The sequence below is a fragment of the Lepidochelys olivacea genome, assembly GCF_965140295.1.
Source record: "Lepidochelys olivacea isolate rLepOli2 genome assembly, chromosome: 1".
In the NCBI taxonomy this organism is placed as follows: domain Eukaryota; kingdom Metazoa; phylum Chordata; order Testudines; family Cheloniidae; genus Lepidochelys; species Lepidochelys olivacea.
In genome coordinates this window covers 314534085-314547092 of record NC_140411.1, presented here as the reverse complement: position 1 = coordinate 314547092, position 13008 = coordinate 314534085, and the positions used below count along the sequence as shown (strand labels likewise).

The 13008-nt window shown below is 38.8% G+C and overlaps 1 protein-coding gene across 5 annotated transcripts in view; it reads left to right on the top strand.

Moving 5' to 3' along the window:
* Window positions 1–13008, top strand: part of GRM8 (glutamate metabotropic receptor 8) — a 476081-nt gene that overhangs the window by 84026 nt on the left and 379047 nt on the right. For all 5 annotated transcript variants that reach the window (XM_084616845.1, XM_084616841.1, XM_084616843.1 and 2 more), the window contains exon 3: window positions 5689–5905. In XM_084616845.1, the coding sequence (XP_084472971.1) occupies window positions 5689–5905 (217 nt within the window). The remainder of the gene's footprint in view (window positions 1–5688; window positions 5906–13008) is intronic.

The following is a 13008-nucleotide window of genomic DNA, read 5'->3' as shown; positions in this document are numbered from 1 at the left end:
GAGGCAGGATTTGGGAACACCACACGGCTGTGTGCAGCAGTTTACTACAGTCTGTTTTATTAGAGTTTTATTCCTTTCCCATTCACTGGTTTGTACTTTAATGAACATCAAGATTGTTACAAGGAGAGACTTGGAAGTGACCTGACTGGAGGGCCAAGGGCTCAACTCCTAGGGGGAAGTTTGGCCAGGCAGCTCTGCGTGCTGCTTCCTCCCCGAGTGCTGGCTTCGCAGCTCCCATTGGCCAATGGGAGCTGCGGGGCTGGTGCCTGCAGGGGAGGCAGCATGCAGAGCTGCTTGGCCACGCCTCCAGGCTCTCAAAGCATGCCCATATCCAGCCACGAAAAAGCGAGTCTGAAGGTTTTTGCGGCTCACAGGCTGCTACTGCTGATTTGTTCCTGGGTTTCTAACAGTAGCAACCCCTCTCACAGACCTGATTAAGGACAGGTGCCCCAAGAAGGTGCACTGGTCAAGGCCTGTGAAAAGGCCTTTCAGATGTTGAAAGACCTTTTATGTAAAGAGTCTGTCCTGTTCAGTTCCGTCTCCTCGAGAGTTCATTTTAGAAGCTGATGCCTCAGAAGTGGTGAGCCGACCCCTTCACAGATGGGTTAGGATTGCCTTCTTTCCCTGCTACCAAGCTATAGCAGCAAGTGAGATGACCCTGTTGCAGCTGCACAGGGAGACTGGTTTACTACTGTCTGAGTGGGAAGAATGTCCCCTACTGAATCACTAGTAAAACTTACTGCATCTCCAAAATGCTGATTTGAGATCTCTGATCAAAGTAGTAAAACAACACACAACCCTGATGACCTTGTTTGATCACCGCATGAGATAGTATTAGCACAGATCAAACACTTGAGTCTTGATTATCCATACCAAGTGAATTTAACTCTACTTTACCATGGAAGCTTTTATTCAGTGAAGGCAGACTAAGATGATGATCTGAGGGATGGCAATTTGCAGATGTGACTAATAGCTGGAAGACAGTGACCTCGGCTCTCATCCAGCAAGTGTTCAATATCTAGGCCCTAAGGATCTATTTCACTTCACTGAGGCTTTTGTGCTCACAAAGCTCTTCTGTACAGAAGAGGTGGTAATAATTTTGAAAAGACAAGGCTTTTAATGATTAATGATAGACATAAAACATGAGAAATCACCAACATGAAAATGTTTGACGATGCAAACTTCTATCTAAGCATTTGTACTCCTTAGCAAAATTGTTTTGTGTATTAGTAGGTAGCAAAATGCCAGTTGAAATTGAACTGTTGCCAACAATGTTAGCTATAATAACTATTTTTTAATGTGTCATTGCTGAAATACTGAGGACAGGATGGAAGTCAGCTGCATCAGTGACTATTTTAGCTATGTCAGTGTAACTCCTCATCAACAACTTTTAAGATTCTTGGCTTAAGATTCTGTTTATAGGATCATTCTATCTCAACTCACTTCCCTATATCTGGTAAACTGCTCACAAGTTATCGGTCTTTGCCTGAAAGGATCTAGAGAGATTTCATATGAAAGCTTTGGCTAATACCGTATTTTAAATTGACAAATCTAGTGGGCAAGAACCCATTGAACGTTTGTCCAAGACTTGAACTGAACAGGTGCAGAGGGGAAGGACTTTTAGGAGCAAGTTGGACACTTACCCTTAATTCTGTGCTTCTCCAGTGCCATGCAGTTTTCTATACTATTCTTCTCTATCCTGGGCCTCCCTTAGGTTAGTCTGGACCCTATGTTGGGAACACCAGAATAAATCCGTTAGTAACATTCCCTATTCAGTGGTCCCTGATCAGAAAGTGGATCAGAAAGTGGTGAATCTTCCTTCAGTGGAGGACACTAGATGTGGATCACCACTTGCCTGAAAATAAATAAAAGGCACTGGTCTTTTGCTTCTGGCACTAAGGAGAGGTTCCTTTTTTCACATGTGTCTTCTTCATCTAATGGGATAAGACCTTTCACTGGTATCTCTGATAGCTGCCTGAGGCATTAATGTTGTCCTACCCATGCTGATGTGAGGGTGGCTGGTATTTCCAGGAGGAGTAGGTCAGCATTTTGCAGGATCAAGACCTAAGAGCATACATACTAAAACCTGTGGGTCTTTCAAAACGGTACACTATAGCTTTAAGCGACAAAGCACTAAGGAATGAACATAGAAATATATGTAGTTAAATAACTTTAAGGCTGTGGCATAAACCAGCCCAAGCTATTAAATTCAATAGTAAGGCTCCCCCATGTGTGTCTCCTTCTTTCAGAGGGCTCAGTTCTGTCACCATTATGCACATTGAATATTACCCCATTCCCCAAGTAAAAGTGGCAGAATCTGACTCACTGTAAATCGGGATGGGGCAGGCAGATGGGGGTGGCGTGCGGGAACTATCCCATCAGTTAGGATGGGAGCATGAATCCTCATGTTAAAAAGTATAGCTTTTGGCAGTTTGTAAAACAGCTGACTTCAGCATAGTTATGCAGTCATTTATTCATTTTTTTTCTTAAAAAGCAAAGCAAAAAACAAACTATTGCCCCACAATTATTAGGACTGCATATTGTATGAATACAATGTGGATATTATTACATGTATTTGTGTTTAATTTTAAAGGACAATAAAGGATAAATATAAGAAAAAATCCCCATAGGTCTCTTTCAAAACACTACTTGTAACTAGGGTAAAAATCTGTATCTATAGTGTAGATACAGACCATATTTAGGAAGTTTTGAAAATATATATTACTGAATTGATAGACCATAACAACTCCTTTGCATAGGAAGCATTGTGCTTTGTCATGTAAAAATGTTCTAGGGATATGTAAAATATGGTTTATTAAATCTACAGTCCATAACCAGAGTTGTTACAGTTAAAGTATAAATTCTTAGTTCATGGTTTATTGATCCAGTGCATTCTAACAACTTGCCTGCATGCTAAACATTCTTTTGAATTTTGTTGAAAAAGAGTTAGTGTGTCTTTTTAGCTACTTTTTTTCTCTTTTAACATCCCCCAAACCTCAGACCTCTTAATTCTGTATTTGAAAGCACCTGAGCTGTCTAGCCACATTCATGGATTTCCTGCATACAAAAGTTCAGGTTATAAGAAACAAAGAGTTTGTTTCCTTCTGAAAATAAGAGTGTGAAGCTACACATTTAATAATTTCATCCTGGTAACTTCAAAATACCAAAATAGGCTTTTATTAAGGAAAATCTACAATATAGTCCTGGATAGAGATTATGAACTTTTGGGGAGAAGAAAATTGAATAATAGCTTTGTTCAGGGGCTCCGTCCTGAGAGGTCAATAGAAAAAGAAACAGGGGAGACATCTAATGATTCAGGAAAAGAGTTCTAAGAGTGTTTTATTTAAGTGTTCTTGACTTTTAGGCTGTTCTTTGTCTCATGGCTAAGTGGCTAGAGTAAGCATAGTTCTCCCTTGCCGTTGAGCTGTCATAGTTACTTACATCTGTGTAAAGTTGGCACTAAAACACTGCCAAATCAAAATGGTGGCATTTTACACCCACTTTGCACCATTGTAAATGGGTACGCACGATGTAAAGCAGTGGAGAATCAAGCTCATTAAGTATATCTGTTGGTGTAACACTGCACTGTACTCTTCTGTGTCAGACAATGAGCATGGGGCCCATTTCAATGCTTATTAAAATCCATGGAAAGATTTCTGTTGACTTCAGCCAATGTTGGTTCAGGTTCTTCGTGGCCAAAGTATATTCATTTCAGTTCATTATTCATGTATGTTTTCTTTACAGTCTCATAATTTTCTTAGTCTAGCCCCCTTTTCTAAAATAAATTCTATTAGGTGTTGGAAAATGGTTGGTGGTTCTGGCTTTTCCAGTGGCTCAATCAGGGATGCACAAAGCATACCTCTGTTGTCTGGGCTGAAACCTCATGTCACTGCATGACACCATCAGCTCCCAAACAAACATGTTGTTAGGATTTGACACTTGCCTTATATCTGAAGGGAAACCAGAACTGAGGAAATTAATGGCAATAAGTGGTATGGGTCCTACTCCTAGGATTTGTAACAACAAAGTCATCGCTAGGTTAAAATTACCAGCGGTTACTAATGTTGGTGCTATGATGAATACCACTGAGTAACTGTTCACTGAAGAAGCCTCCCCTGAGGATTTGCAAGGTGGCATTCTGAGATCCAACATGAGGAAACCAATGATTAAGGCTGTATTTCCCCTTTTCCTTCCCCCCCTCCCATGGATAAATGTAACTTTTCACAGAGCAAAATGGCAAATATAACAAGCATGTTTACAAGCGGGTATCTACCTATTGCTTTTTAAAGTGCTAGAAATGTTTCAGAATATCCCATGAAGGAATTTGTATTTCCTTTCAGTTGATGGAGCTTTGCGTTGTTGATAGTAGCATTTTCTTTGAGAGATCACCCATATCTTATATTTTTGAGATTATTTTGTCCTTCTGCCCATCTTCTAAATGGCTTTGTTCCCCCTCAGTCAGCTGAAACTAGTAACCTGCCTTTCAGACTAGACCTTAAAAGCAGCAGAGGGAAGGGAAGGCTAACTTAAGTAAGAAGCGATTTAGTAACTTGCTCAAAGTTACAAAAAGCCTCTGACAGAGCTGGGATAAGAAACCAGATTTCCTAAATCCCATTCCTTTTGCCTTAATCATGAAATCATCCTTCCTTCTTGTGCTAATGACACAATATTTCATTGGGCCTCAGACAATAATTTTGGGGTAATTAGCTGGTATTCCACATTCCCCACTCAAAGTATTTTCTGGTAACTTTCATGACTAGTTGGTGAATATTTCAAGTGTATCCCATCACCACTGTTTTCAAATCATACTCATTATAAAATATCAAAAACATTAATTATCATTTTTTCATCAAAGAAATATTTATGCAACAGAATTGACAATAAACGTTACCTCTAGACAATAACTTCTTAACCTTCCCAAACTTTACTTAGTTCAGCAAGCAAAGTTATGACTGAACCTTTTCTAGATGCATAAAAGCAAGGTTTCTTTAAATATTTTAACTAGTCCTCAGAAATAGCATAACCATATTGCTTTGCACTTATTTAAAATCTCTTCTGCTCTCTGCATGCAAAATAATTCTGATAACAGGCTGTATAAAGTCACTAAGGCCCTATTTTTTCCTATATCTATTTCCTAAAAGCTAATATCTTTTTTTAAAAGATCTTCATGCATAACCCAATTACTTAGGCTTTGTATTCTTGTGTGATGCTATGAATGATGCCGTGTTAAATCATGAAAAATCAAAACAAAACGTGAACAAGACAAACCTTATGAATTAGGGAAAATAATCTAACATTTATAGTTGGAAGAAATTTAACATTTAAACATTAAGCTCCTCAAAGATGTGACCTTTTTTCTTGATTTGTGAATTGTACAAGTCCTCCTTTCTTCCTTCACTTTTGCATCAGTTCTTAATATGGCTGGAATGGGGAAAAATGTTGTTCTGGTGTGTCATCAGGAGTCATGACTCATGACATCTGGGGAATAGCAGAATTCATTATTCACTGGGGGAAAAAAACTTTAATGAAAATGAAACTTAACTGACATTTTACAATATCTGAAATGGTTTCTGATTAGTTGCTTTAATTATGACAAGATATTCAGATCTGTGCTGCTCCTGTGCATAATCTATTTTAAACTGAAAATTATTTTAGATTGGCTTGAATTACTTGTCATTTTGTTTGCAGATACCTCAAGTCAGCTATGCATCTACAGCTCCAGAATTAAGTGATAACACCAGGTATGACTTTTTCTCTCGAGTGGTTCCACCTGACTCATATCAAGCCCAAGCCATGGTCGATATTGTGACAGCACTTGGATGGAACTACGTGTCAACACTGGCTTCAGAGGGAAACTATGGAGAGAGTGGTGTAGAAGCATTTACTCAGATCTCGAGGGAAATTGGTAAGCGTACATTTATCAGATTTTGTATTTATAGCTGACAGGTTACAAAGTCTGAGCATCCTGAAACACTGTCTGGTCTATGTGGGATAATTAGAGCTCCTACAGATGCATGACCTAGACTGTATTCTTGAGAGAAGTGGAGAATATTATGAATGATTTTGCTGTTCATGGGTTTGTCAAGGTGACACTTTGGGGCTTATTTAGGAAGGAGAGCTCCTGACAAAGGTAAGAAATACAAAAAGATCACCCACTTTGAAAAGGAGACGCTCTTTGACAAATTAGAGACTCTACAGGTTTGATAAATGGCTATAATATGGTCATTTTAGATTGAAACTTATGTTAGCAAATTGTCATCCTTTTTAAAAAAATGGCAGCTGGACTCTAGCCAGAGAGGTTATGATTGAGTTGTTTTTAGAAAATCCTAATCTTGTGACCCCAAAGTCCTGGCAAATGTTTCTCACTGTTGTTCATGGAGTTTTTAATCTTGCTGCTCTAAAAATTCTATAAAGTACAAAGACATACCCTGGTTGTTTTTATTTCAGCATGAAATGTGTTATATAAACATTGGCATATGATGAGGAGTATTTTTAAGGTCTGTTTCATCTTTCCTCAGTGCAGTAGTTATTTCTGGCCTGCAAAATTGGCTGTTTTTCAGGAGCAATGGATTTTAGACTCCATGGAGGGGAGTAATAGGTGGTATGAAGGAGAGAGTAGTAGATGTCTGGTATTGCTATTTCACCAACTAAACCAATGTTAACTAACACAGATAACACCCCTTCTGTACTAAAACCTCAAACAGCTTTGCTATTCCTCCCCATATGGCGTGGATTAATTTATTGGGCTTGTAGCATGCCTTGAAGCTCAACAAACTCTGACTTTGTCAGGACAAATTCGTGGTGGGACGGGGAGAAGAGAATTCTAGAGCAGGAGTTCCAGCCTGTCCCCAACTTCCACATACAGATTTAGAGACCATCAGCTTGAATTTCCCAGCTGTCTAGATAAGGCACAAAGGGAGAGGCATCTCCTAGCTACCCAGGGCTCAAACCATAGAGGGCCTTATGGATCAACAACCTAAAATGTGTTGGATCTATACAGTATATAATGATCCATGTGAGAACCATCAGTAAGTAACTACACCACTTTCATTGAGTATACTCTGAAGTTTCCAAGTGGTCTTCATATGTCAACCCAAATAAAGTACCTTCCAATTATTTGATCAGGAGGGGACCAAGGCTTGGTTGACTTTGGTGACGTCTGCTTTCAAAAGACAATACTGCAATTTTCACACTAAGCACTAATAGTAGAATATTCTTTGCCAGTGATGCAATGTGGATTTCCATTAGCACCTGAAAATGCGGCAGGATCCCCACATGATAGAACCTTTGCATCTCATAATCACTTAATACATCCTATTGGAAAGAATAGTACAGAGTGACTCAGGCAGTATTGTGTATCTGCCAGGGACCACAGGCTCATTAACCGCAACTCTCTCTGTCAATGGTTTCAAAGGGAGTTGCTAGATCTAAGTGAAACAGTATGGGTGTTTTACCTACATCCCGTGTGTGTGTATTAGATAGAAGTGCAGTCTCCCTGCCATGTACTAGTATAAAACTAGTTTGAAAGGAAATTCATTGACTCTCTGGATCGACAGAATAACTTTCTCAGTCTTCCTTTACATGACTTTATATTTGTCCATCCCAAGTATAGCTCTACCACCACAGAGGCCAACAAATCATTCCTAGTTCAGGATATCTTGTTTGCAGAGTATACAGAAATCTCTTGCTGATAAACATTTGTCTCTATAACCAAGTGAAGATTCATCAGGCTGTTTACCACCTAGTACAGTTCTGCTGATCAAGACTTCATAGATGCTGTGATGGAGAAGAAATCATTCTTGGTTTCCAACATAACCACAGCACAAGAGTTCAAAAATTCTTTGTCAAAATCTATTCAATTTGGAACATAAATACTGCCTAGAGCTAGTCAAAAAATGTCCCATGGAACATTTTTCTGTGAGAAAATGCTGATTGGACAAAATCTAAACATTTCATGAAAATGTATTGATTTTTGTCCAAATTTTCAATGGGAAATCATGGAAATGTTTTGTTTTGATAAGCTGGACACATGTTGTTATGTTATAATTTATAAAATTCAAAATGATAAAGTTGAAACATTTTGTTTTGGCTTTATGAGCCTGAAATATTTAGATAAGGTCAGTGAAATCTATCAAATATTTCATTTTATGACTAATTACATGATTTTAAAACTTTTAAATATTGGAATTCCCAGAAGATATAAATACCTCTGCCTTGACACCTCTACCTCTCCCACTGACATTGGCTTTTCTCTGTAACCATAGAATCATTTTTGTTTAAAAATGAAAACATAACTGCTCACATAATCACTGGGCTTCAGGACCTTGAGCTATAAGAAAACTACTAAATATGAGACACTCCAGATAATAGTGAAGGTTGGCAACACTATAATAATAATCCTTCTACGGTGACACTCAAAGGCCCGAATTAGAAGTGGGATCCTGCAATAGGGTGGCCTGCAACTTTAAGGGCAGGAGACATTCGACCAGCCAGCACTGTTAAATTAGCCCTGCCCCACCTGTGCAGGATGTGGAATTTAAAGGAAAGAAAGTGCATCAGCTGAGGGCTGTATACAGGTGGATAAAGGATTTCTTAAGTAAAAGAACTATGCAGGTCACAGTAGGGAAATCCAACTCTATACACATTCACAAATGGCACTCCTCTGCAGAATGCTATCAGCCCTACTTCATTCAATGTAAAGATAAATGATTTCCTAAAAAGGATGAGTGCAGAAGTAGGCTTTTCCTTGTTTGCAGATGACTGTGCCGAAGGGACTAAAAACAGAAACCAGGAAATAACTGAAAAGTGAATTAATTAAGCACTTAGGAAAAGTGTGGAATGGGGAAACAGGAGGGCATTTACATTTTCAATAAGCAAAACTAAAGGAATGATATTCAGTAAAATGAAAATTTAAAAAGATTGGAAACTGTGTCTCTATGGACAGCAAACAGGCATAGTTACAAGCTACAAATTCCTGGGTGTGACGTTTGATAACAAACTAACATGGAAGGATCACACTGAAAATATTGTAGATAAATGTAATCGTAAACTCGGTCTACTTAACACTGTCTCTGGAATCACCTGGGGCACTGATAAGAAAGCAATGGTAATGCTTTATAGAGCATCAATAAGACCAAACATTGAGCATGGATGCCACATGTTTAGTTCAGCATCAAAAATGCACCCAGGAAGCTAGACTCACTCAAAGCCCAGGCATTACCTCATCACAACATTTGTGTGTGTAATGAAGATAGGAGTTGGTGAAGTGCCTGTTGTGTTAAGAATGAAGTTACTGGACTTCATCTTTTACCCAAAAGGTCACAGGGAAGATGGAAACACTAGACAAATGTATGAAGAATACTGGGAATTCAGTGGACAACATTGGGTGAGGGGGACTCCAAAATACTTCACGTGAAGAGAATTAAAGTATAGACAAAGGAACTAAGAGAAAAGAAAGACCTAAAAGAAATGAGCAAATAATGCATTTTCCATGGCTCTCTGGATGTAAAATCGTACCCCCGATACAAATGTGGAACTATATAATGAAATTAAAAGGAGAGCTAAATGTATTAAATTTAGCAAATCTCTCTCTCTATGTAAAATGATACATGGGGCAAACATTGCTAAATATTTACAGATGGGTCTAAAGAGAGGAAAAAACAGGAGAGTGGGGCCAGCATTCTCTGTCCTAACACTTGAAATAAAGGAATCCATAAGAGTATCAAATTTTGTAACCACTAGGGTGGCCAAACTGGCAAGAATAATGCTGGCATTATACTGGATACTAGATGTGTGACCTACCTCAGTTGTCATCTTATCGGATTCACTATCAGGACTAGTGGCTGTGAAAAACTGGATTCCGATAGTAGAAATGGTATTACTAACAGAACTGGCAGAGATGGGTATAAACACTGAAATAGTATGTTGGGATATCAGAAAAAGACATGGCTGAAAAAGTAGCAAAAAATGCTGTAAAAACAAAAAAAATTGACAGAGATTCCTCTAAGTAAACAGGCAAATAAAAATCTAATTAAAATGAACTAAGAGAGGAGTTGCAGGAAGTATGGACAAAAGAAACAAGGGGGAAAAGATGTTATGAAGTATGCCCTAGAATTAAAAATGCTGACATTTTGCAAGCACCTGAGAGAAAGAATGAGACAGCTTTACTCTGAGTACAGTGACTTAAACAGTAACTTGGACTTAATTAACCGATACAATGATGGGATATGTGAGACATACAAGGTCAAAGAAATAGTTGGTCACAACCTCTGGGGTTGTAATGAGTGCAATAGCAATAGGGGGATTTTGTATGAGAAACTCAAATACCTAAAAGTGACAAAGTTCACACTAAAATACCTGGTTAATAGCATTAGGAATATGGGGCACCATTCAGAAAGCAATATTACAATTTTTTAAAAATACTGTGAAAAGAGAGAGTTTGTAACAATACATAATGAAATCCCGCCCTTGGTGGTCATAGAATGTGAGTCTGCTACACCATTAAATACAAGAAGTAGTAGTAGTAGAAGAAGCAGCGGAAGGCTGGCTTGGGAGGAGAATGGACGTGCTGCTCATACTTTGGGGCAAGAAGCCTGGTTGAGGGACAGGAACTGTTTGAGGACTGTGACTGCCCAGAGCACTTTTGTAGAAGGGTGAGCCTAGATTGGATTGGTTGACTAGAGCCTAGAGACCTATTAGTGGGTAGACAGGCCATTGCAGCTGGGGTCTGCCTGGAAAGAAGGGGGTTGGATACTGATCCCATTTGAATCCTTTGGTTTTGGAATTTTGTTGGATTTCATTTAGAGGACTCCATTGCCCCAGAAGGGATGGAACTCTCTAAAGCAGTGTGACTGGAGAGTCAAGTCATCTTTGTGACTGGAGTTGGCCAAAAAGTGTGGTGAGGAAGCTGTCAGAGCAACTGCAGTGCCACACTGTGCTGCAAGAGGGCACTCTGGGATAGTGACTCTTGTACAGACCCTTTATGCTGGGTGATGTATGAATTCAGAAAGACACAATTCCTACCTGGAATAATTTACATACTAACTTAAAACTGGTAAGTGTCACTAACAGCAGGAGGCAAAGTGGGCATATGGACACAAAAGGTGGTAATAGTAATAAGGCTATTATCAGTAGTGGAAAATTATTAATTTGTGGAAAGAACGTGAGACAAATTGTTGTCTTCATTACTGTTAGAAGTTCAGCACCAGAGGGAATGTGTACGATTGTAGTCATCAAACTCTAAACTAGAATGAGTTCCCATCTTTTTAATAAAACTTTCTCCAGTCTGGTAGGAATTACTATAATGAGAATGGAGTTAGGAAGTGCTGTGTGCTTGGTGGTTTTTTTTTAGTCCTCTTAAAATAGAAAATATTTTCAGTGCCTTGTATATCTGTTGGTTAGAACAGTGTTTGGTTTGTCGCTGTGTTACCTGGGGTTTTGCTGAACCCAAAGCTCTTGGTAACTTTAATCTTTTTGCAAAGTAGTGGCAGGAAATAAATCAATGGGGACATGGAACATTCAGCCAACAGATAGTTGATGCAAGCAGGCAAACAAAAGTGCTTTCACTCAAAGCTTCAACTTTATTTAGTCTCTAGCACTTACACATGTCCACAGTAGGTTAGTAGAGCACCCCAAATTAACCCCAGATTAATATTTACCCAAGGTCTTGAGGAGGTCTTCAGTGGATATCTGTAGACTGCCAGTGGCCAGCCTTCCATCTGCAGAGGAACTCAAGAGGAGTCCAAGAAATGTCCAAAGCGTCCCAAGTGTTCCAGAGTTCAGATCCCCCCCCCCGCTTTTTTTACCCTATTTGTTTTTATTACATAGCTTGTTCATCAAAAACAAAACAAAAACTTCTGCTCAGCAGTTGGGATAAATGTGGAATTTTCCAGCCTGTCAGGCAGGGAATTTTCCATCCGTTAATCCGATATTTTACATAGCAATAGTTAGCTCTTGTCAGACTTCCCATTTACACAACTGCATGCTTCAGCAAAAAGCTCAAGTCAAGAGTGCACGGGGTCATGTTTATTCCTCATGGTCACTCACTTCCCCCTCCCAACCTGGTCTGCTAGTCATGCTAAGATCTCAGAAATGACTTTTCTAGCTGCTTTAGCAATGAGCATAACAATTGGTATTCCAGCAGCTGGCAGTGGTTTAAGCATGTTACTGGGCTTTGGGCTACCAAAAATCACCCGCTCTTACAGTTAGTTTATTTTTTTTATTTTCAAATTTGATTGGCTGTCCATTCAGTTTCTGCTCCATAGTCACTAACTTGCGCAGACAGGGAGTAATGGCCTTTCAGTTGAAATGAAGAATAATGAAAATGTCAAAGTGGTACCACACTAATATGCCACAGAATATAGTAAGTATCAAAATTGTCTCTCATTTTAAAGACAAATATAACATCTGGTACAAAACATAGATGAAAATTAAATATTTTACATGACAATGATTGGAATGGGAAATGGTCGTAATTCTAACTCTCTTTTACTGTACTTTTATCATCTGAAGGCAATGTATTAGATTTTTATTATTTGGTTCTCATATCACAAAGTTTCCCAATGATATTATTATCATTTAGGTGTTGAGTTCAGTTCATGTTAGTATATTTGCCCCAAGAATGAACTGATATAAAAATATAATGCTTAAGAAATCACTGATTTGCTCAAGGCAACTTTACAAAAGCAAACATATTTTACCAAGTTCCCATTAAGCTGTGAAGCACAGTACTTCTTTTTTTGTATTTCCTTTCCCATCAGTGCTGCTTCCCAAAATGTTTGTTGGTAAATCAAGGTTTTTTTCTCTCTAATAAGCTTCATCTTTCTGCTCGATTCACTCAGGCATAGTGTATTCCTAGTCAGACCACAAATTCACCACCAGAGAGGCAACTGTGTGTGTGTGTGGGGGGCTTTTATTTTCCAGGGTATGGCAATACACTGTGGAAACTGATTAAAGAAAAGTCTCTTTTGGGGTCAGATTTCTTGCTTGGTTTAGCTAGTGCCCTGTTTA